This window comes from Microtus oregoni, unplaced genomic scaffold, assembly GCF_018167655.1.
Source record: "Microtus oregoni isolate MIOR12 unplaced genomic scaffold, Mior012 000025F_ref0000491, whole genome shotgun sequence".
Lineage (NCBI taxonomy): Eukaryota > Metazoa > Chordata > Mammalia > Rodentia > Cricetidae > Microtus > Microtus oregoni.
Genome location: NW_024543084.1, coordinates 31,374,237 through 31,399,393, shown reverse-complemented (window position 1 = coordinate 31,399,393; position 25,157 = coordinate 31,374,237). Strand labels below are relative to the sequence as shown.

At 44.0% G+C, this 25,157-nt stretch overlaps 1 protein-coding gene across 2 annotated transcripts; it reads left to right on the top strand.

Annotated features, from left to right (window-relative positions):
* Positions 1–2,113: 2,113 nt before the first annotated feature.
* Tmem192 (transmembrane protein 192) lies at positions 2,114–24,124 on the top strand. 2 transcript variants are annotated; one of them, XM_041675194.1, is made up of 6 exons: positions 2,114–2,243; positions 10,724–10,870; positions 12,997–13,261; positions 18,260–18,394; positions 19,632–19,734; positions 21,600–24,124. In XM_041675194.1, the coding sequence occupies exons 1-6, from the start codon at positions 2,217–2,219 to the stop codon at positions 21,721–21,723; spliced, it is 801 nt and encodes a 266-aa protein (XP_041531128.1). In that variant the 5' UTR covers positions 2,114–2,216; the 3' UTR covers positions 21,724–24,124. The 2 variants fall into 2 exon arrangements, with proteins under 2 accessions (XP_041531128.1, XP_041531129.1); XM_041675195.1 differs by lacking the exon at positions 18,260–18,394.
* The last annotated feature ends 1,033 nt before the right edge of the window (positions 24,125–25,157 follow it).

The window sequence follows — 25,157 nt, the reverse complement described above, 5'->3', positions numbered from 1 at the left end:
GTTCCCTTCTGCTACCTTTACATGAGTTTTGGGAATTGAATTCAAGTCACCAGATCAGGCTAGCAAAGCAGGCACCTTTACCTGCTAAGCCACTCTATGGTTTAACTTTCCTAACTCAATAAAGAAGAAAAGTCAAAGATGGGTGGTGGTGGCGCACTCCTTTAGTAAGTACCTGTTCTAGGTGCAGAGGCAGGTGGATCTCTGTGAGTTCAAGGCCAGCCTAATCTACAGAGTGATTGTGGACAGCCAGGGATATACAAAGAAACCCTGTCTTGAAAACAAGACAAAGCAAAACAAAGGAATAAATGCAAAGGAGAGAGAAAGATTCTTCAGGAGCGAGGAATTGGTAAGCGGCACGTGTTCCTGCAAGTATGTAATCCTAAACTCATAGCATCATACACACATGCACACATCTCACATCATACACACACCACACATGCACTTCACACACACATATCGCACACATACACACACATCAGAAAAGGCAGGGACTCAGAGGGAAGGTACATGAGAAGGCATGAGTGCCGAGTATGATCAGACACACATATGAAAATGAAACCTATCATTACATACAATTAACAGATGCCAGCAGAAGCTTTCGAAAAAGAATAAAGGTCAATTAAAACTGTACAGTAATAAGGGAAAATGCTTTGAGGTTTTCAGGGTTGTTCCTTTCCAGTGACTGCAGAGAGGCTTCCGAGGGAGAGGTGGAAGCGACGAGCTTTGTCTAGCTGTTCCAGGACAGGAGGACAGGCATTCTTTCCGATGGACAAGTTCAGTCATTGTCTTGAGGTCCAGTATGCTTGGCATCAGTGACACCTTTGCCCCCCAATTCGTCGTCACCCACAGTCCTTGAGGACTTTTACTCACATTCTTGTTTATTTCTTCATGAGACAGTCTCTGGTAGCCCAGGTTTGCCTCAAACTCATCATAAAGCAAAGAGTGGCCTTGAACTCAATCCTCCGGCCTCCACTAAGTCCTAGGACTAAAGACGTATGCCACCACACCTGGCTCCCCAGTTTGGTTCCATATATCTAAAGAAAACTCAAATGCACTAACCCAGAGGACCTGGGTTCGATTCCCAGCACCCACATGGCAACTCTCCACTGTCTCTTACTGCAGCGCCAGAGGATCCAATGACCTCTTCTGGCCTTCCTGGACAACAGGCAAGCACATAGTGGACAGATACACATGCAAGCAAAACACTCACACACATAAAAACAATTTTAAAAGAAATACTTTGTATATCAAACAAAACTCAGGGGTTGATGGTGTACACTAGCAATGCCAGGTGTCAATGGGTAAAGGCCCGAGGACCAGGAATTCAAGGCCAGTTTCAATGTACATCAAGTTCTAGGTCAGCATGAATAACATGAGACCTTGTTTTAATTCAAACAAAACAAAGCAAACTCAGGGCTGGCAAATGGCCCCAGCTACCAAACCTGGGACTCACATGGCGGAAGGAAAGAACTGACAGAATCTTGGGCAAGTGTGGTTGCACACGTCTTTAATCAGAGCACTCCGGAGACAGAGACAGGAAAATCTCCGAGAGTTCAAGTCCAGCCTGGTCTACATAGTGAGTTCCAGGACAGCCAGGACTCTTTAGAGAGACCTTGTCTCAAAAAGAGAGAGGAGGAGGGGGCAACAGAAACAAACCCCTAAAACACCTAACGGCTTTGCTCCTCCGTGGAGACATCTATCAAACGTGCTGTAGAAACTGGAATCTTTATTCTAGTTCAGTCTGTCTACAGGTGGAGCTAGGGTTTTACTGTGTCTTTTTTCAAACACAGAGCTACTGCTGTAAACCAAAACTATGAAACAGAAATAAGCTAATATTTTAAAGAGAAGTGTTTACCGAAAATGTTCAAAAGGTCGCACAAGAAATTCGTCCTTTAATTAGCAAATCTCTGATAAACAGATGAAGCAACGGTTTAGGCACTAAGCACGTTTCCCTCCCGGTAAAAAGCGCCAGGGCTAGAACGCGGCCGCGTGGGGGTGTCCGGCGGGAGCGCCACGCCCCTGGCTGCAGCCCGGCGGCTTCGGTTGCTCGCGGTACGGGGCGTGGCCTTGGGCAGGAGGGGCGGGGCGGACGCAGAAGTGGGTGTGTCCGGGGCGGGGGCGCGCAGGTCCGAGAAGGTGCGACCGTCCTGGGCCGGGGCGCCCGGGCGCCGGGGGAGAGGTCAGGCTGGCGGGGCGCCGGCGTGCGACGGCGGGACATGGCGGCGGGCGGCAGGCTGGAGGACGTGAGTGAGGCGCCGAGCCCTGTCCCCGCCATCCCCGCTTCCTGTGCCGGGCTCAGGGGGCGGAGACTGCGGGCTGGGAGCTACCCTGAGCCGCCGCGGCCTGGACCGGAGGGGACGCTGGGGGACGGGGTGACCTCCGGGCGGGGACCGCAGCCCGGACGCCTTTCCGGGTGGAAGTCGGAGGGACGGCGGCGGGGTGGGCGCGAGGGTCTCTTCAGTCGGCGGCTCACGTGCGGCGCGCGTCGCCGGTTCCGGAACTGGGAGCTTCACGTGACGCGCGCTAGCCTGACAGGCCTTCCTGAGAGGGAGTGACAGGCCGGGCGCGGCTCGCCAGCCCACCCCCACCCCCACCCCCTCCACCCCCCGGTGAGCCCGACTCCCGAGGGCCCTCGATGGTGGTGACTGGAGCATCCCTCGGGGACGACCTGTAGCTCACATCTCCCCGAAACCCAGATTGGAGAACAACAGTATCACGTGCTGTTTTGAATGTAGGCATGGTAGAAACAGAAAGATGTTTTAATCTTAGATGCAAATTTGACTTTTTTTTTTTAAGTATCCGGTGGCCCAGTTCATGGTGTATCCAGTGTAGAACAATTGCAAAAATCTTGTTTGAAAGTTTATTAAGACAGTGTGATTAAACGTTTATTTGAAACTGGGATGGGAGGGGGGACACTTAGAGAGGAAACACGCGCTTGAAAATTCCAGCCCTTGAGAAACACAAGGCTGATGTGTTAGCACACTGCCCTGAGGTAATAACTAATAACATTACCGTAGTCTTAGTGCCAAATTACATTTAGAAAAGCAAGGTTCTAAAACTATCTATCAGAGTTTAGATTCTTGTGTACTGGTTCCTGCAGTCATTTGTTTTAGACTTGCTATGTAGCCCTAGCTGGCCTGATCTATTATGTAGCCTAGCCTGGCCTCAATTTTGCCGAACTGTTCCCTGACTTGACTTCTTCAGTGCTGGGATAACGGGTGTACCTATCACACCTAACTAAATTTTCTTGATGAAATAAATAAATATGTGTTTAACATTAAGACTAAAAAATAAATCTAGTTTTAGTTCTTTTAAGTGAGAAAATGGAAAACTGATTAATACGTGAAAACTTCAGAGTCATGTATATTTAAAGCAAAGCCCATTGTTTTTGAAATTTTAAGAGTTAGATTTCAGGGACTGGCCATTATGGAAGAAATAAATATGTAAGAGGAAAATAAATGGTTTAGAAAACCTTAAGCAGCGTTTCTTAGTTGGTGCTACACTACCCTGGAGTTCTTGGATAGGTTAGTTTCGGGAGTACAGTCCTAGATATTTCAACAAGCAATTGGTGATGATTATTTCACCAACAGTTAAACAGCTGAATTACCGTGGACCTGAGTAGGTTGCCTGCTTTTGGTATTTTGTAGATTTAAAAAAAATGTACATTTAGTAAGCTGAATACATGGACTATGTTGCAAGCCCAGGGACTTAAGTGCGTTGGTGAATGAATGGCTCATGTATTAAAGGAAGGACTTGGTGCTGGTTTGGATTAACACCCAGGCCTCTACAAGTACCCAAATGAGGGCAGCTCAGAGTGTCTGAAGTGATAGGAGTCATTTTCGAGTCTACACGGGGGTGACTACAGCTGTCACCTTACCTAGTGTCCGTCTTTCCTTTGCCCTTCATGTGGAAAGCAGACTGGACAAAGCATCTTTTGTTCTCTGACTATTCTCAGACCAAGAGAGGGAGAGGAAGAATATTTTAAAGATATTGCCACAGAGTTTTTGGTTTATTATGGTTCACACTACGTAACTCAGGCTCACAGTGATCCTTCTGCTGAGGCTTCCCATATGCTGGGATTACAAACAAGCATGGCCACGATACTTGGGTCCCAGTAAGGCTTAATGCAACATCGTCATTGGGTCCCCAAAGGAAGCAGTTACTGAAAAAAACAAAAGTCAAAAATAGTATCTGAGCCAAAACATAGGTGAATTCTTTGGTAGTAATTCACTCTTGTGTAAGTAGTGGAAATGGATTGGGCCTACTTGTTAAGAGTTCTCACTTGCCTAGCTTGCTCATAGCCCTGAACTCAGTCCTTAGCACCACCACAGAAGCCAGGCATGGCCACACACATCTGTAAGCCCAGCTCTAAGGAGATAGGGGCAGGAGAGTCATAAGTTCAAGGCCAGCCTTGGCCTTAGAGAGTTGTAGGCCAAGATTGAGGAGATGAAGGAATAATTTGGGGTAATGAGGAGGTAGCTCAGTGTCAGAGCATTTGCTTCGCATGCAGGAGGTCCTAGGTTTGGAAAAAAATTTTTAAAAGCAGACTTGTAAGAAGACAGAAAAATGGGACTAATGATAGTAGATTGAAAGTGATTCAGAAACAACACAGAAATAACTAGAAATGGCAAGGAGAAAATCAGACTTTTCTACATGTACAAAAGCTTGAAGTTGACCCAGCTTCACTTATCAGATGATGAGCTGGGTGGGACTGAGTCAGGGAGACTGTGATTGTTTGTTGTGACAGGTGTGTGTGGGGGGGCACACAACTGGAACAGAGATGGCAGGCAGGATCCCTGGGCCTGAGGAAGAGGAGTGCTGACAGATAAGGCCAGGAGAGTAGAGCCCTGCTCTTCCGTAGCTCAGCTAGCTGGATGAATTTGTGCTCTGTCCTGAGGGTAATAGGGAGACACAGGTTTTGGGAGGATAAACTCTGAAAATTCCTGAGGCCAGGATACAGAAAGGTGCTTAAGAGAAATGCTAAGAGCCTGGGTTAAGACACAGTAGGATGGATGTTAGAAATACCAGGCAGGCGATCTATAAAGAACAGAAGAATAACATGAGTTAGTAGAAGGCTGAAATTTATCTCAAAGACAGAGCCCTGGTCTAATGTGGAAGGCTTAGTTCCATCCTCAGTGCCACAAAATAACTAGTTGGTTAAATAATAATCAAATCCCAGAGCCTAGGAGGTGAAGAACTCAAACTCAAGACTAGCCTTCAACACTTTTTGAGATCCTGTCTTGAGTCCCAAAAATGTGAGCCTATTTCCACCTTGTCCAAAGGTCAGAGAGTTTGAAGTTGCTCAATTGTTAACAATCAGGGCTACACTTTCTGAATCAGGATGTGGTTACTTGGTTCTTTTGACATGAAGATGGTCATAAGGGGAGATCCATTTCATCCCGACAGGTGGTCAGGATGTGCAAGCTTACTTCTGCTCCTTTTGTAATATGAGGTTTCCTGGGGAGTGACTGCATTCAGGATACTTGGTCTAGAGAGGCTTCACTATCTAAACAACAGAATGCTAATTATTTGATGTCTCAAAATGTTAAAGCAATTAACTGTTCTTGTCCTTTGTACCATGTTAAAACAGTCTTTTGTTGCTTTCTTCCCCTTTTGTATTAGGGTATAAAAGCATATGGAAAATTAAACGCAGACAGTTTCAGTATTCACTGGAATGCCCTCCTGGTACTATTCTATGTTTTTCTGTTTGATTATTTTTAAATGTCTTTACTAATATTTCTGATCCCCACATCCCTACCCTGGCAAGAGGTGTTTTCATCTAGGCTGGTCCCTGACCGTGTCTCCAAAAAGGGGGGAAAAAGTTGATAGAGGCCAGACACAGTGGTACCTGTCTTTAGTCCTAGAATTTGGGAGGCAGAAGGAGGTGGGTCTATGAGAGCTTAAATCAAGTCTGGCTACCTAGCGAGTTTCAGACAAACAGGGTTACCTTGTTGTTTTTTTTTTTTTTTTAATATAATGACTCTGGGTGGTGGTGGCACATAGCTGTAATCCCACCACTCCTGTAGCAGAGGCAGGCAGATCTCTGAGTTTGAGGTCAGCCTGGTCTACAGAGTGAGTTCTGGTACAGCCAGGGCTTCAAAGAGAAATTAAAAGAGGGTTTCAAAGAACCAAAGCTAAAACAAAATAAAGGCTCACTTATTGACTGCTCAGTCAGTGCCTGTTCTTAATGCTGTACTAAGTGGTTTTTGTGTAGTAACCTATTTAATTTTCCTACTCAAGATTGGGCACAGGTGCTATTATTAGTGGCTTTTTTAAAGAGGAGGAAACTGAGGCTGGAGAGGTTGCTTGTTGGTTAAAAATGCTTGTAGTTTTGCAGAGGCACCAGGTTCAATTCCCAACACCCACATCCCCTGCATCACCATGTTTTGTAACTCCAGCTCTAGGGATTCTGTCGCCTTCTGCTGGCCTCATTTGACACTAGCATGTATGTGGTATGCATGCAAACCTACACATAAAATGAAAAGTAAATCTCAAGAGGAAAGCAAAAACCAAAGATGAGGAAACTGAGAAATAGAGATGTGATGCAACTTACCCACAGCCGGTACGCAATAGGACTTGAATTTTATCTGTTTAACTTGCTTTTTTCCTTTTTTTTTTTTAATTGAGGAAAGAAGAAAAAAAAAACATACACAAAAAACAAGTTTCCACCTCCTCCCAGCCTCCCATTTCCCTCCCCCTCCTCCCACCCTTCTTCCCCTCCCCCCACTCCTCTCCCCCTCCCTCTCCAGTCCACAGAGCAGTCCGGGTTCCCTGCCCTGTGGTAAGTCCTAGGTCCTCCCCGCTCCGTCCATATCTAGGAAGGTGAACATCCAAACTGGCTAGGCTCCCACAAAGCCAGCACATTAACTAGGATCAAAACCCCGTGCCTTTGTCCTTGGTGTCTCATCAGCCCTCATTGTTCGCCATGTTATCCAGAGCCACAGCTCTTAACCCCTCTAGTCTGGGTTGGCCTTGCCTCCCTGCGTTCTTATTGCTTTTCCCGATGAACAATTGATGCCTGTGAGTGAGTTGTGAAAACCCACAAAGACAGATGTGGAACACATATTGATTCATGCACTAGTGTTTGCTGAGTATGCTCCTAAGACAGACAAGCAAGAGGTGGGGAACTGGTAAATCCCATATAATCTACCAGGAAAGGTAGATAAATAGGAAGGCCTTGGAAGAAATAACAATGGAGGAGCAAAGATTGGTCATTATTGGATAGTATGACAGGGAAGCTACGCATGATGCTTTGGACACCGAGACATGACATGCTCCAGATCTCAGGTGTCCAGGGAGGCTCCCTGGGTGGAATTTCCCCATCAGAACCTATAGGCGTGCTCAGAGGTGAGGGGCAAGTTGCCAAGGTTCCACGTCCTTCAGCTAGAGAACATGCTCGAGAAGGGTACTGAGAACAGAAACAACCAGCATTGTAAGCCAGCCTGGTGATACGTGCTTGCTGTCCCATTACTCAGAGGCAAAGACAACAGGCTCGCCACAAGTTGAGTTGAAGTCAGCAAGTTCCTGGCCAACCAGATAGAGAGACCTCCCTCTCAAGACACAGAATCATCAGAACTATACCACAGATTGTGGCAAATAAAGTGCGAGCTTCCAAGTAATGTCAGTTGTATGGTACAAAGGGTACCAAAGTGAGCCACACCCCAAATCTGGTTTATACTTTAGAGTTCCACATTATATTTAGTACAGCTTATTGAACCCAGGACCTCACACATGCTAGGCAAGAGATCTACTGTTGAACTGTTTTCATCCCTCATATTCCTTTACTCTGTAAAATGAAGTGTGTTTGTGTGTGTTAATTTATTGTATCTGTATGAGTATTTGGACTGTATGCTTGTATGTGTACCATGTACATACCTGAAGAAGTCAGAGGAAAGTACCAGGTCCCCTGGAACTCAGGATCAGGAGTTACACTTGGTTGTGACCCACCATATGGGTGCTGGGAACCAAACTCAGGTCCTCTAGAAAAGCAACACGTGCTCTTAACTGCTGAGCTATGGCCCCACCCTTCCTTATTCTTATTGAGACAGGATCTCAGTAACTTGCCAGCCTTGAGCTCATTTTGTAGTTCAGGCTAGCCTTCGATGGCCTCCGCTCCCAAGTGCTGAGATAATAGGCAGGTGCCACTGTTCCATACATCGCAGGGTCTCCTAAGGGTCTTAGACTGAGATGTGCCTCGTTTGTGTGCAGAAGAAAACGGGAAGTGATGTGATTGTAGAAACATCACCTTTAAACATGACTGACACTTTTAGGTTACCACCCAGGACTCAGCTTCTATGCGCTGCTTCAGTGACTGACAGCTAGACGTTTTTGTGGAGACTGATTCCTACAACTGATGTCTCCTTAGGTTCCACTGGCTGATGATTCTGCTGCTACTTAGAATATTTCTGTTAAAATCAAAAGCTTGTTTTAGTCACTTTTGGGGGAAATGGGGTGGTGCTGGGGACAGACCCCAGTGTCTCACACAGGCTAGGTGAACGCTGACCACTGAGCTCCCCCTCTCCTGCCAGGCTCTCTATAAGGTATTCTTCATAAGGCTGATTTCCAAAGTACTGTGGGATAGCAGGCAATTTAATAATTGCATCTGTGGCCTAGCGTGGTGGTGTGTGCCTATATTTCCAGTGGGTAGAGGCAGGAGGATCAGGAGTTCATATCTAGCTTCAGCCACATAGTGAGTTTGAGGCCAGCCTAGGCTATACATGTATGCCATGTATGACTTGATCACATCTACCCCTCATCCTCCGTGTGATTTCACTCTTCCCCCTGCATGGTTGTTCCCTTACCACCTTCATGTCCTCCTCCTCCTCTCATTTTTTTTTAATATAATCCACTGAGCTTTAATCTGCTGCCTGCCTGAACATGGGTGTGATGCCATCTACTTGAGCATGGTCAGTCTGGCAGCAGCCAAACTCCTGAACAAAATTACTTCCTCCCTCAGCAGCCACCAATTGCTCCTTGGCTCCGGCGAGGCTTCCTAACTGTACATTTTGAAGGTTTAATGAAATTGGTTGAAACTGGACATGGTGGCATATACCTGTAACCTCGGTACTTGAAGTGTTTGGAGACAAGAGGATTGCCTTAGCACAGGAGTTTAGACCAGCTTGAGCAAAATAGGGAGGAAACCTTATTGCAGCTAAAACAAAAAAAGTGGGTTGCTTAAATTACAGCATGCATTACTTTGCTCTGGAGTTATAGAGATAATGGAATAGTTGAGCATGGTGCTGTACATTTTTAATTCTGGATTCCAGAGGCAGAGGCACATGGATCTCTGAGTTTCAGGCTAGCCTAGTCTACATAGTGAGTTCTAGGACATAGAGGGCTATGTAGAGAGACCCTAGCTCAAAAAAAAAAAAAAGGAAAGAAAAAGAGAAAAAAATGAAACAAACTACTTCTATGGGGCTAAGTGTGGTGACACACCTTTAAATCCCAGCACTTGGGATGTAGAAATAGGTGGATTTCTTTGAATTAGAGGCCGTCTTGTCTACAGAGCAAGTTCATTCTAGCCAGGACTAAAAATAAAACTAAATAGGGAAACCCTGTCTTTAAGGGGGAAAAAAAGTTCTTCCATTACTTGGAAAGCATGAGTAGGAAGCCAATCTGGCCTACATAGTGAGTTCAGAGTTCAGCATGGGGTATAGTAAGTAGAAGGCCCTGTCTCAAGCCAGGCTTGGTTGTACACAACTTTAGTGCCAACACTCAGGAGCCAGACACACCTCTGTGAAAGATTCTGTTTTAATAAAAGTTTTACCAGCTGGACAGTGGTGGCACACACCTTTAATTCCAGGCAGAGGCACGAGATCTATGTGAGTTCAATATCAGTCTGGTGTACAGAGTGAGTTCTAGGACTACCAGGGCTACACAGAGAAACTCTGTCTCCAAAAACAACAAACAAAAGTAAACAAGACAAAATTTTGACAAGTCATAGGAAATTAACCTAAAGGGAGGTAATTTTTCAAAGTTGAGTTTAGGTGGGATCTGTTCTGCCTCTGATGTGTGCAGTGTTTTTTTTTTTTTTTTTTTTTTGTGTGTGTGGTGCTAAGGCATAGGTTCTGTGTGTTGTGGAAGATCTCTACCACTAGTTACTCCCCAGACTCCAGGGGTTTGTTGTTTTGTTTTTGCGGTGCTGGGAACCAAACCTATGGTGTTACATATGCAAGGTGAGCACTCAACTTCTGCACTATAGCCCCAGCTGATTTTGTTGTGCTCAGTATCCTAGGTTGCTATGAGCTTAACATTCTAGATTACTGTTTTAGCCCAAATACTGAGATCACAGTTGTGTGCCACAAATAACACAAAAATCATCAAGGGTTAAAAAGTTCCTGGTGTGACGGCTCCTGCCTGGAACCCAGCATTCAGGAGGCTAGGACAGGGGGACTGCCTTAAGTTGAAGGCTACCGCGTGCTACACAAAGTTTCTATGGCAGCCTTTACAGTAGAAGATCTCAAATAACCTAAAATGTTCATTGAAAATAAGCTGTATCAGTTGTGTCTTAGAAACATTATCCAGAACCAGTCATGGTGTTTCATACCGTTAATCCCAGCACTCAGGAGGCAGAGGTTCGAGGCCAGCATGATCTACTGGGTGAGTTCTAGGATAGCTAAGGCTAAACAGAAAAACTCTTTATTGTAAAAACAAAAGAAAGGAAAGAGAAAAAGAAACATGGCTCAGAAAGTCTTGGCTATAAAGTGTATGTTTTGCCATACAGGGGTCCTTGGATGTCCTTCAAAGTCTGGATGATGACCCCCTTCTGGACACCCAGCCTCTCGCACACCACTCCTTACGTGCTCACTTTAGACCCAGATTCCATCCTCTTCCCACGGTCATCATCGCGAATCTTCTGTTGTTTATACATGTGAGTTCACTGCAGAGCTAGTGTTCCTAAAACACAGGAGCGTGCAGGGGGAGAGATGGTCCAGTCATAAGATGCTTGAGGACCCGGGCACATCTCCAAAAGCTATGTGAAAACCAGGGGGTGGAGGAGCACACACCCAACAATGGGGAGGTGGAGACAGGAGGAACCCTGAGACTCTGTGGCCAGCCTAATCTGCTAGGAGGTGAACCCAGACCATCCTGAGAGACTCCATCTCCAGATCAAAACAACAAGGTAGACGTAGATGTCTCCCAAAGAACAGCACGTGCATTGTTCTCTGACCCCAGGTGCATGCACATGTGTGCACACATACAGTGTATGAGCCCTGTGGGGGCTGCATCTATCAGATTTTAAAATGTAAATGCTTTCATACAGACGCAAAGAGTTTACTGTAGAGATGTTTGCACATGTGCAAGGACATTCTTAGTGGCACTGGGATTGTCACACAAGAAATCACGAGGTCCCTGGTGTTCCTAGGGCCACTGCTTCTCCTCCTGCATTCCAGGCTAGCTGGTCCTTGAGCAGAAACATTGACTGCCTATAACAGGGTAGAAGGAGAGAAATTGTCCTCTGGTGTCTACTTTCCCGCTTGAGCACAGTGCTCACACACTAGCACAGTAAATCCATGAGTAAAGCCAGGCTTGGTGGCACACGCCTATAATTTCAAGCTCGTGGAAGGCAGAGGTGGCAATCTCTGAGTTCAAGGCCAGCCTGAGCTACAAATCAAGTTCAGGCAGATCAGAGCTATATAGTGAGATCCTGTCTCAAAAAAAACAAACCTGTCTGTAATGTTGATAATTAGCCGGCAGAGGCAGTAAGATCTAAGTTAGAAGTCAATCTGGCCTTCGTAGGAAGGCCATAGTATTTGCTAATTTCATATACTAACCCATTCATTAGCGTGTGTGCAGATCCATATTAATGTTAATTAATTGAATCTATATTTAATACTCTGTCCCTCCCTTTCTAAGTTCCCTGTTCATCAGGCTACACTAGAGGTAGACTCTGCCCCAGAGACCGGCTCCAGGAGACTGGTGAGGTTCAGGAGAGCACATCCAGCCAGCTCTGCATTCACTGACTGCTCTCCCTGTCTCCTGAGAACCCTGCTCCACAGCTTCTTCACCTTGCAGGGTCGTGGCCTCAGTCCAGCTCAGCAGAGCCCAGTGTCTGGGCCAGTTGGTGATAATGTCTTCAAGGACTTGGACATGCACATGGAATTCTTTCTTTCCCTTAAATCAAGGTCTCAGTTTGTAGAGCTCTGAGACCTACCTGCTTCTGCACATACTTTCATTAGTTCTTATTTAATCCTGTGGTGGGGGAGGAGAATTGCAGATGTCCTTGGAGGCTAGAAGAGAGGTTCTGACCCCTGGGGCTTAGGTCAGAATCCTCAGTGGGTGCGGGGGACTGAACCCTTCCTGTCCTCTGCCAGAGCATTTTGCACTCTTAATGCTGAGCCAGCTCTCTAGTCCTCAACTGCTTTTGAGGTAACTGGCACTTTCAAATCTGACATTTGATCTCCCTATATCGCCCAGGCTGACATCGAGTTTTCCATCCTCCTTAGTTCTAGGGTGGCAGGCATGTGTCTCTGTGCCCAGCTTCCCCAGTTTTTCAGAACACTTTCAGTAAAATATTTTTTCTTTTTCTTTTTGGTTTTTAAAGGCAGGGTTAATGTGAATCTCTGGCTATTCTGGAACTCACTTTGTGGGCCGGCCTAGCGTCGAACTCACAGATATCCACCTGCCTCTGCCTCCCTGAGTGCTGAGATTAGAGGCGTGCAATCACCGAGTGTAATAAGTTTTCTAATCATTTACAGGGTAGGGTAGCATAAGTCTAGGACATGGCACGTGCTGTTTTCTAACACAGGCATTTATGCTAATTTCTTTATTACATTGATAAATTACGTGGTGTGCATGCAGGGATGTGTGCCACAGCACACAGAGAAGTCAGGACAACACGCAGGGCTCAGTTCTCTCCTTCCACCATGGAGATCCTGGGAGTCAAACTCAGGTTGTCAGTCTTGGTGACAAGTGCCTTTACCCCCTGAGTCCTCTCACTGGCCCTGATGGCAACCTACGTATTTAACATGAATCCTACTGCTTTTCCTTCCACAGGTTGTCTTTGTCATTTTAGCATTTTTAACAGGGGTGCTGTGTTCATTCCCTGATCCCAATGAAGACAAGTGCCCAGAAAATTACACCAACCCACTAAAAGTTCAGACAGTCATAATCCTTGGAAAAGTCATCTTGTGGATTCTGCATTTGCTTCTTGAACGCTACATCCAGTATCACCACAGCAAAGTCAGAAGTCGTGGCTATTCCCAGATCTACAGGTCTACGAGGCATCTCAAAAACCTGGCCCTCGTGATCCACTCTTCTGGTAAGCCCTGCATCTCACAGCTCCTCTTCGGCCTGAGTGCCAAAGGCGATTAAAAAAAATGTGAAATTAGATTTTATAATCAAACATATTCTCTCTCTTTAAATTTACTCATTTATTAAGCATGCATTGGTGTGAAGGTGTCAGATTCCCTGGACCTGTACTTCCAGAATTTTGAGTTGACTTGTGCATGCTGGGAATTGAACCCGGTCCTCTGGAAGAATAGCCAGTGCTATTAGCTGCTGAACTACCTCTCCAGTCCCCAAATGTATTCTCTTTTTGAGAGTGATCTATATTGTAGCTCCTATTCTGAATTTTTCTTTTGGTGGGAAGCATGATTGAAACCAAAACTTTGGGTATGCTCGGCAAGCTTCTACCACTGAGCTATGGCTCACCTACCTTTTGAAACTTTTTACAGTCTTTGTGGTCTTGAGATAGGATCTCACTTTGTCTTGTGTGGGATTTTTCAGCTTCTTTATATAGGCATTTGGTGCTATGAGCTTTCCTCTTAACACTGCTTTCATTGTGTCCCATAAATTTGGGTATGTTGTGTGTTCATTTTCATTGATTTTTTTTTTTAGGAAGTCTTTAATTTCTCCCTTTATTTCTTTTTTGACCCATTGATGATTCAGGTGAGCATTGTTTAATTTCCATGTGTTTGTGGGCTTTCTGGAATTAGTATTGCTGTTGAATTCTAGTTTTAAGCCATGGTGATCTGATAAGATACTCGGGGCTATTCCAATTTTTTTGTATTTGTTGATGTTTGTTTTGTTACCGTGTATGTGGTTAATTTTTGAGAAGAATCCATGAGGTTCTGAGAAGAAGGTATATTCTTTTATGTTTGGATGGAATATTCTATAGATGTCTATTAAGTCCATTTGAGTCATAACATCTGTTAGTTCCTTTATTTCTCTGTTAATCTTTTGTCTGACTGACGTGTCCAGTGGTGAGAGAGGAGTGTTGAAATCTCCCACTATTAGTGTGTGGAGTTTAATGGATGATTTAAGTTTTAGAAGTGTTTCTTTTACATATGAGGGTGCCCTTGTATTTGGAGCATAGATGTTCAGCGTTGAGATTTCCTCTGGATGGATTTTTCCTGTTACTAATATGAAATGTCCTTCTTTGTCTCTTTTGATTGATTTTAGTTTGAAGTCTATTTTGTTAGATATTAGGATAGCTACACCTGCTTGTTTCTTAGGTCCATTTGACTGGAATATTTTTTTTCCAACACTTTACTCTGAGGCAAGGTCTGTCTTTGAGGTTGAGGTGTGTTTCTTGTATGCAGAAGGATGGATTCTGTTTTTGTAGCCAATTGGCTAGACTGTGCCTTTTTATAGGTGAGTTGAGTCCATTTATATTAAGGGATATTAATGACTAGTGATTGCTATCTCCTGTTAATTTAGTTTTCGTTGTTGCTGATGTTAATTTGTGAGTTTTTTCCTTTTTGGGGATTTGCTGCTATGAGACCCTCAATTGTCTGTACTTTTAGATATAGCCAACTTCCTTGGGTTGGAGGCTTTTTCCTAGTATTTTGTGTAGGGCTGGGTTAGTGGCTAGGTATTGGTGAAATCTGGTTTTCTCATGGAATATCTTGTCCTTCTATGGTGATTGAAAGTTTTGCTGGATATAGTAGTCTGGGCTGGCATCCATGGTCTCTTCATGTCTACATAACGCTTGACCTTGACCTTCTGGCTTTCATTGTCTCCATTGAAAAGTCAGGTGTAATTCTGATAAGTCTGCCTTTATATGTTACTTGGCCTTTTTCCTTTGAAGCTCTTAATATTTTTTTTATTCTGTATGTTTAGTGTTTTGATTATTATGTGCCAGGGGGACTATTTTTCTTTTTCTTTTCTTTTATTTAGTCTGTTTGGTGTTCTGTAAGCTTCTTGTATCTTCATAGGTATATCTTTCTTTAGATTGGCAAAGTTTTCTATGATTTTGTTAAATTGAGTTGAACTTCTTCTTTTATACCTATTATTCTTAGGCTTGGTCTTTTCATGGTGTCCCATATTTCCTGAATATTTTGGGTTAAGTTTTCATTAGATTTAATGTTTTCTTTGACTGATGAGCCTGTTTCCTCTATTGTATCTTCAGCGCTTGAGATTCTTTCTTCCATCTCTTGTATTCTGCTGTTCATGCTTGCATTTTTGGTTCCTGATCATTTTCTCATGATTTCTGTTTCTATTCCTTCAGCTTGTGTTTTCTTTATTGTCTCTATTTCAGTTTTCAAGTCTTGAAAGTTTCTCTTTCATATGTTTGATTGCTTTTTCTTTGTTTTCTTTAAGAGATTTGCTGATTTCTTTCAATTTTTTGTTTGGTTTTTCCTCCATTTCTTTGAGGCAATTTCTCATTTCCTCTTTAAGAGTTTCAAACATTCTCTTGAAGTTATTTTTGAGGCCATTTTCTTCTGCTTCATTTATATTTGGTTGTTCATGTCTTGGTGTTGTAGAGTCTTTACGTTTTACTGGTATCATATTGCTCTTTGTGGTGTTGCATGTGTTCTTACCTTATCTACTCATGTTTTCCTGTAATTGGTGTGCTTGGGGCTGTTTGTGATTCTGGTTATTAATCTTCTGGGTGTCAGTAACTCTAAGGCTCAGATGGTTGTTCCTCATGGTACAGTCAGTGCCACGGTTCTAGTTACCTCATTGGTCACTCCTTGTTTCTGCAGGTTGCTCAGTGCTCCTGGACTTTGCTGTGCTTTTGTGGAGTTTGCTGTCTCAGGCCTTCTCTTACCTAGGTTGTAACTCAGACCTGTTTCTGCCAATGTCACTGGTCTGGATCTGCCCCTGCTCCTGTGGAGCTCACTTTCTCAGGTCTGCTCTGGCTTATGTAGCTGGCTCAATCCTGCTTCCATGTAGCTTGCTGCCTTAGGTCTGTCCTGGCCTAGTCCTGCTTCTGCAAATGACCTTGGTCTGGATCTGTTCTGTTCTTGTGGAACTCACTGTCCCAGGCCAGCTCAGGACCAGGTCACTGGCTGTGTCCTCCTCTGAGGAGTTCACTGCCTCAGACACTGCCTCAGTCTTGCTCCTATACAGTTCACTGTCCCAGGTTCGCTCAGGCCCAGGTCACTGGCTTGGTCATACTCCTGTGGAATTCACTGCCTCAGGCTGTCTCTGGCTCAGTCCTACTCGTGTGGAATTTGTTGCTTCAGGCCATCTCTGGCCCAGGTCACCGGCTCATTCCAACCTCTTTGGAGTTTTGCTGTCTCACGCCTGCCTGTTCTAGGCTAGGTCACTGGCTTAGTACTATTCCTGTGGAATTTGTTGCCTGAGGCCTGCTCTGGCCTAGGTTACAGGATCAGACCTGTTTCTGTAAATATCCTTGGTCTGGATCCTTTCGGGAAGAGGTCCTCGGCTTGGGGTTTTTCCTGCAAGGGTCTCAGGCTCCGATCTACTCCCTCGGAGGTCCCAGCTTCGGGTGCACCCAGACCCACAGAGGACCTGGCTCTGGCCTGGTCCCGCAGAGGTCCCAGATTCACGCCCAGACGCGCAGAGTTTTCTGGTTCCTGCCTACTCCCTTTGACATCCCCAACCACAGCCCCGGACCCACAGAGGTCCTGGCTCAGGCCTACTCCCTCAGAGGTCCCAGACTCAGGCCTGGACCCACAGAGATCTCTGGTTCCTGCCTATTCTGTTGGAGGTCCTAGACTCAAGGCTTTGTCTACTTTTATATGGGACAAAAGTAAAGAATATTCTCAAGTAATTATCTCAAATAATTGTTTGAGAATCTGGGGATACTAGTTTTGAAATTCATGAAGAAATTATTTTGTCTCTACCTTCTTAAAATCTGACCTTAAGCTAGGTGTGATGCAGCCTGAACCCTCACGAGGCTGAGGCAGGAGAATGGTCAGTGAATTCAAGAGTAGCCTATACTATGTTGAGGCCCTAACTCAATAAATAATATTTTCTCACATGTGCAAAAGAAGTCAGTTTAATACTTTTATAAAACCAAGAAATAATTCCTTAGTTTTAAAGCAAGGTCAGATTGCAGCAAGTCTTCAACATGGAGACTTGATATCAATTATGAAAGCTTGCTTCGGCTTGCTTCTAACTAGCTTTTATAACTGAAAGTAACCCCTATCTTTTAATCTCTGTTCTGTTATGTGGCTCGGTTACCCTTACTTTGTAATGGCCGTGCTGCTTGCTCCACTTCCCGCACAATACCCCCTTCTTCACAGAGTCCTCTGTGCCTGGAAATCCTGTCTAGCTATTTGCTGTTCGGTTTTTTATTAAAACCATCCGAGTACAGAAGGATTATTCTACAACATCAGATTCTTTGTTTTGGGTTTTTTTTTTTTTTTTTTTTTCCCCTGTTCTTGCTTTTGATACTGGAACCAAACCCAAGGCTTCAAACTTACGCGGCAAATATATTCCAACTGAGGTAAATCTTTAACTCCTTGATTTTTGGAGATAAAGTCTCATGTAGTCCAGAATGGTCTCAGATTTGCTATGTAGGAGTCATCCTCCTGTCTCTACCTGTTGAACTCTGGGGTTACAGGCCTGATCCTTGCTTTTTTGTAGTTCTGAGGATTTGAGCCCAGGCTGTCATCCATATAGGGCAAGCATTCTACAGGCCAAGCTATCCAGCATCCAGATTGTTTTTAAGAATTTAAGTTTCCATCCTCTCAAACTTTCCCAAATGAGTTCAATAGGATAGAAAACCAGGACTGAATTGCTGGTTTGTCTGGTGGCTGGACCCATATTTAGGCTTTGTAGCTCCAACCCTTATTAGCATAAACACAGTTTTGACCTTCAGGGTGTGTTACAATAACAACACAGTTCTTTTCTTTAGAAAGTCACAAGGGCTTTAGAATATTGGATAAGTAAGTACATAAGTAAGCAAACAAATAAATAATAAGGGCTTTAGGAAATTGGATATGTAAGTACCTAAGTAAACAAATAAATAATTAAATAAATAAATTGTGGAGATCAAACCAAAAGGAATTTGCACTGACAGGACTCCAGCATCCCATCCCTGCTGTTTCCCTTCCTTCCTTAGGCAACACAGCCCTCCTGCTGCTCCTGTGCTTGCAGCATTCCTTCCCTGAGCCCAGTAGCCTGTACCTGGAGCTGATTCTGGCTGTCCTGGCCCTGGAGCTGATCTGCTCCCTGAGCTGTCTGCTGCTCTATGCAGGTGAGAGTGGAAGCCTCTGTCTTGTGACATCTGCCTGCCTCTCCTGTCACTGCAGACACAGCTGTCACTTTAGTGAGCAGCCTTCATTCGCTGAGGACTCCTTTAGCTCCTTTGTCTTTGACATCTGACCACTTCCGGTCTGCTGTCCTTCAGAGCAAGAGAAGAGACAACCACTCCCAATGAGTTCATTTTCTCCACTCCTGTCAGTCACAGATGTTGGGAACCTTGAGCTGCAGAGGTGGCTGAGGATTGAGAGTCCAGACTGCTCCTCATCGGGTCAGGTGCTCACAACTGCCAATAAAGCCACCCCAGGGGACCCGGTGCCTCTGTCTTCCAGAAAGCACAGGCACACAGCCTTACACACACAATTTAAAAAGCTTTGAATAGGAAAGTATTTTCAGTTTACTGAAGTAAAACTTTCGCAGAAAACAAAACAACAAACTTCTTTCCTGTAAGGTGGTGGTTCTCAGCCTTCCCAATGCTGTGACCTTTAATACAGTGCCTCAGGTTGTGCTGACCACTCAACATGAAATTACTTTTCTTACTACTTCATAAGTGTAATTTTGCTACTGTTATGAGTTGTAATGTAAATATCTGATATCCAGGATATCTGACATGTGGTCCCGTGAAAGGTCATGACCCACACTTTGAGAACTACTGCTATAGGGTAAACAATGTGACCATCAACTTGTAGCCAAGTCCCTGCCTCTGCCTTCCAAGCTCTGTGATTATAGCTGAGACAGCAAGTTAGGCCCTGCATGTATGTAAATTTGACATCTTAATGAAAAAGAATGACCAGGCCTAACGGCACACACATTCATTCCCAGTACTTGGAGGTAGATCCATCTCTTGAGTTTCAGAACTACATAGTGAGACCCTGTCTCAAGAAAAAAAAAAAAATGAGTGTTCACTTCATGATGTGGTTGTGAGATTGGAATGACGTCATCCATCTAGGACAGTCAAGCTTGTGCCCCACGTGTTGCAAATGTCAGCTATTGTTGTTGTTATCTTGTTACTAATGATAATCTCAATGTTCCCTGAGACTAGCCCTTGCTTAGTAGACTTTGATATGTGTAACTGTGTTGATAAACCATCGTATTCAAGCTTTTTTCTCATTATGCAATCTCACATATATTATCTATTCAGAAAGAGTAACCATGTAGTATTACTTGATAAATAAGCACAGAAAATTCTTCAGAACTATGTAATCTGATTTAAAATGATTTTCTTATTTCAGTGAAAATTAGCAGATTCAATAGAGCCAAACCACAGCCTGATGTCCTTGAAGAAGAAAGAATGTATGCTCACCCCAGCAATATAGCCTCAGAGACTGGCTTCAGGTAAGGCTTGAAGAGGAAGCACAAATCAGAAAGCAGGAACTTTCCCTTCAGTCACCTGATGGTTCGTGTCTGTGATTCTGTCTACTTGGGATGTCCTCAAGTGGGCATGGTGGATCCTTTGTCAGGACAATTTAGCAAAATCTTGACCCAAAATAATTTTTAGTAAGTTTTTATAAGGGCAGAGTATGTAGTCAGAGGCCCTTTGTATGAGTGTCCCAGTTCATCCCTAGTATCTCTCTCTCTCTCTCTCTCTCTCTCTCTCTCTCTCTCTCTCTGTGTGTGTGTGTGTGTGTGTGGAGGCCTAGGAGACTCAGGTGGGAGGACCCCAAGTTTGAGGCCAGGAGGCAGAATTTTATCTCAGAAAAAGAAGCATTTTCTTCCCATATAACATTACACACTACTGTAATATTTTTACAGTCATAGTAGTTTTTGGTTTGGAAACAGGATCTCACTTTGTAGTCCTGGCTGGCCTTGAACTCACAGAGCTCCCTTTCCTAGATCTACCATTCTTTAAGGAGCCTTCAGTCCGGAACCATCAGATTGTTTGCAATCTTTTTGTTATAAATAATATTCATTCAAGAACAAAGCCCATATAAAAGTCAACATCAGCAAATATTGTTCCCATGAAAATGGAACTTTGTATATGAACAATAACGGGTGACCTTAGCTTAGTTGTGAAAACTAATTGTAAGATGATCGTGTAGGTTCTGAATGTGGATTTAACATAAAACTGTAATATCAATCCACCGAATTGAGAGGATAAATATGTGGTATGAATATGGAATGGGGAAAATTAGGAACTAAACCCTGATTTTTGTCATTTGTTTTTCTGGGGCTTGGAATCCTATCTCACTACAGGTTTGGGACTGGACTCTTGCTTGTTGTATTGCATGTAGCCCAGGGTAGACTCAGACTCTTGACTCTCTTCCCTTAGCTTCCTTAGTACTGGAACTCACTATGTAGAGCAGGCTGGACTTCAACTCACAGAGATCCACCTACCTCTTGCTGTGTTCAGTGTAATCCAGGGTGTGAGTTCAAACACAGCTGGAGTCACTTACAAGAGATCCTGTAGATTGTATGTATGTATGTATCTGTGTATGTGTGTGTATGTATGTCTTAGAAGTTGTTAGCTATACCAGGCTGGCCATGAAGTCACAGAGATCTGCCTGCCTTGGCTTCCAGATTGCTGGGATTAAAGGTGTGCACCAAATGTTGACTTTACATGATTTTTTAAAAGTTCTTTCTTCTTTCCTTCCTTGCATCTTCCCTTTCTCTCTTCTCCTCTCTCTTCTTTCCTTCGTTTTTGGTTTTTGTAGACAGTGTTTCTCTGTGTAGCCCTAGCTCTCCTGGACAGCTGCATCAGAGCAGTGGATTAAAGACTGTACTACCCTCACCTGGCTCACTTAGTGACTTTAAATTGTAAAAACTTCTTTTGTTTGTGTTTGTTTTCAAGAGAGTATTTCTCTGTGTATCTCTGGCTGTCCTCAAACTCACTCTGTAGACCATTCTGACTTCAAACTCATAGAGATCCCTACCTGCCTCTGCTTCCCGAGTGCTGTGATTAAAAGCATCTGCCACAACCACCCAGAAAAATGATAAAACTTTAAACAATTTTACCAGGCCCAAAACTAGCCTACAAATAAATAAAAGTGAAGACAATATGTGCAAAACACATTGATTTCCAGAGCAGGAGTCACTAATTTTATTCCTGAAAGACTTGTCTTGCAATATCCCTGATGTATGAACCTGATGTATGAAAACTCTGGGCAGCTGTGCCTTACTGAGCACTGCTGAGGACTTAGTCAAAATGAAATAAAATTGTGTTGATGAATCCATGTAACCTGTTTCTATTCTTATTTCTGCAGGACTATTTCAAGCCTAGAAGAAATTGTTGAAAAGCAGGGAGACATAATCATATATCTGAAGAGACACAACGCCCTGCTCAGTAAGCGGTTGTTGGATCTGGCCTCTCAGCCAGCTAGGACCTGAGAGACTCCTGGGTATGACAGCTATCAAATCCTCAGTAACTCCAGACTGCCCCAAGTTACTTTCACGGTGTGTGATGGGAACATGAGCCCTGGGTGGTTACAAATATCTGGAAAACTTGAGAATATTTTGTATGGTTTGAAATAATTTAACTTCTTGACTCTTCTGGAATCTAAGCTGTAGTTTAAGAACTCTGGAATAATTTGGCTCCTTTTAAAGCAATTGTGCCACGACAGTCTGCTGTAAACAGTGTTTCAAACCAGTCTGTTCTTGCCACAGTCAGCTGCTGAGAGAAGACATCGTTCCTGGTGCTCCCTGTTTTCTTCTAGAGTCTCACGAGTGTTTTGTATGAGTGAGGGCAGATCAGGTGAGGGAAAGGTCAGATTTGTTGTTTGCTTCTTTGTTCTCCAGAGCTGGGGGCGAACCCAATGCCTCACACAGAATGAGCAAACACTCTGCCTCTGAGTCAGTTTTACCAGGATTTCCTTCTGCTGCTCATGGTGACTCACACCTGTAGTCCCAGTCCTGGAAAAGCTGAAAAGCTGAGGCAGGAGAATCACCACCAGCTTGAAGCCAGCTGATGCCTAGTACACTGAATACAACCTTTCTCAAAAGCACAGATCACTTTCCTCAGTATAGGACCGATCTCACCAGGAAATATGTGGTGCCCGTTCTGCTGTGTGTAGTTGAGAAATACAGTGTGAAAAATCCTGGGGCAGCGGGAGACCCAGTGGAGAGGGGGTGACACCTGCTATGTGGGGACACCTCGGACTGGCAAGAGGTGTAGGAAATCATCTGTCATTTATTGTATCGTTGTCCTTCTTCAGGGACTTGCCATAGATCCCTCTGCTACACTTTGATTTACAGCAACTTCAATTAGCTGAGCGTGGTGGCCCACAGCTGTCATCCCAGTACTTGGGAGGCAGACACAGGAAGTTCAAGACTATCCTGGTCCAAATAGTGAGTTTCAGGGCAGCCAAAGCTACAAAGAGACCCTTCTCCCCCTTGCTCTTCAAAAAGACAAATATATATGTCAGAATAAGGGTGTCTCTGAGTTAAAGTTTGACCACATAGTGGCAGTCAGATGGTTCAGTAGGAAAAGTGCTTGTTCGGTAAGGCTGATGGTGGAGGAGAAACCAACTCCTGAAATTTGTCTTCTGACCTTGAACCTCTCAACATGTTACTCGTGTGTGTGCACCGACGCATATCACACACATGTCACACAAATACACACAATACTACATTTTTTCATTGTCTAAATAGGAAAAAGACACTTTTTGGTCTTGCATTGTAGCTCCAAATTGTGATGGGTTGATGTATGTATAGATATTATCAAACAGATAATTCTTACAATGAAATGAATATTTTTTATGTGGCATTGTTTCTGCTTTTATCCTATAGCTCCTTTTAATCAATTGGTACCTTCATGTGTCACCTTAGGAAGTCTTTGGTTTTTGAGATAGGACCTCATGTGGCTATGGCTGCCTCGGATTCTCTTGCTTCCTCCTTCAGTTTCTGAGATCATGGATGTCAGGTGTCTATGCCTAACGTAGACTTTTCACTGAGGGCGTCTGAGTGAGATCTCTGTTCTGAAGCCTGCTGTGTTTAGCCTAATATTCAACACTTTATTTGCAGAGCCAAACATAATTATATAGGGATAAGATGGATACCACCTGACAAGCCAGGACTATTCATTTGATCCTATGAACTCTTGCTTGTGGGCAGTAAGTTCCTGTTTCCTTTAGATACAGCCATTGCTGGACAGTCTCAAAGTTTTCCTCCGCCAAGATAAAAACACACATGTCTTCTGCTGGTAACACGGTTGGGTCTCCAAAAAGTAATAACATTCACATATTGAACTTACACAATTTCCAGGGGCTAGAAGGATGGCTCATTTTGTAGGTGCGCATATGGAGCTTGCAGAAGATGGAGTTCAGTTCCCATAACCAGGTTGCCATTTCTTTGAATATGAATGAAATTGGTTCCTATCCCAATCTGTGACCTTTCATGATTCTTTTGTGACATGCATCCCAAATCCTTTGTTCATCTTTCTCCTGGGATATTCTTGTGTGACGTTTGGTTCTTGTTTCTTGAGGCAAAGTCTCAGATAGCCCAGGCTGGCCTCAAACCCTGTGTACCCAAGAATGACATGGAACTTCTGATCCTTGCACCTCTACCTGTAAGTGCTGGGTATATAGGCATCCCCTTCTTTAACCCCTTCATGGAACAGGAATTGAGCTCAGTGCTTCCTCCACGCATGCTCCCAACTGAGCTTCACCTCCAGCCTCTTATTCTTTTTTCTTTTATGGTAAATCTTTAACATGCTTATTTTTAATTTAATGTCTTTAATACAGTTAGTGTTTAATTTTGTGCCTCTGCACAGAATAAAATTTCTTAAAATATATATTCCTTATTTTATTAAATTTTAATCTAATAAACATTTTTCTTTTAAATAGGTTTTAATTTTACTATGTTTGCATGTATGTTTTACCTGCTTATATGCCTGTGCAGTGTGTATGCCTGGTGCCCATAGAGACCAGAAGAGAGCATCAGATCACTGAGAGCTGGAATTACAGGTTGGGAGCCATCATTGAGTGCTGGGGATGAATCCCAGGTCCTTTGGAGAAGCATCAAGGCTCTAACCACCTAGCCATCACTCTGGCCCCAGGACACTGATTTCTATCTCAACTCTACTGCTCCAAACATTTATGTTTTACCTTGGCAGTCAGAGACCTTTCTTTTTGTAAATTACTGTTTTTTTTTTTTTTTTTTTTGGTTTTTCGAGACAGGGTTTCTCTGTGGTTTTGGAGCCTGTCCTGGAACTAGCTCTTATAGACTAGGCTGGTCTCGAACTCACAAGAGATTTGCCTGCCTCTGCCTCCCAAGTGCTGGGATTAAAGGCGTGCGCCACCACCGCCTGACTAATTGTAAATTATTGTTATATGTTATGTGTATGGTGTTCTGCCTGCATGTGTGTCTATGTAGCGTGTGCATATCTGCTTCCTGAGATGGCCAGAGAGGGCATTTAATACACTGGAACTGGAGATACCGAGGGTTGGGTCATCATGGCGTTGCAAGGAATTGAACCAGGGTCCTTTAGAAAAGCAGCCAGTGCCCTTTAACCACCAAGTCAGCTGACAGCCCCAGAGATTTAAACCACACATTAGGTCATATTCTTGTACACAGGATTCCTTGTCAGAGAGGCCTGACAGAGAAGTGCCTTAGAAAATCGACTCCTCTTCCCTCTCCACAAGTTCTCCCGGTTCTCTGCTGGCTCTGCTTTGATCACCTTCATGTTCTCACTGCTGTCACCTCAGGGCCTGCGCACCTGTTTCTCCCTGGGCCAGCATGGTCAACTCACATATTCTTTCCTTCCCGTGTGGCACTTACTGAGGAAGCCCCTCTAAAACTACAGCCATGTATCATGAAGCGATGGC

Bases quoted from the DNA above. Each gene is read 5' to 3' on its own strand.
- Tmem192 (XM_041675194.1), top strand. From the start codon at position 2,217: ATGGCGGCGGGCGGCAGGCTGGAGGAC. The intron at 10,871-12,996 runs GTGAGTTCACTG...TTCCTTCCACAG, and splicing joins ATCTTCTGTTGTTTATACAT to GTTGTCTTTGTCATTTTAGC. The intron at 19,735-21,599 runs GTAAGGCTTGAA...TTATTTCTGCAG, and splicing joins GCCTCAGAGACTGGCTTCAG to GACTATTTCAAGCCTAGAAG.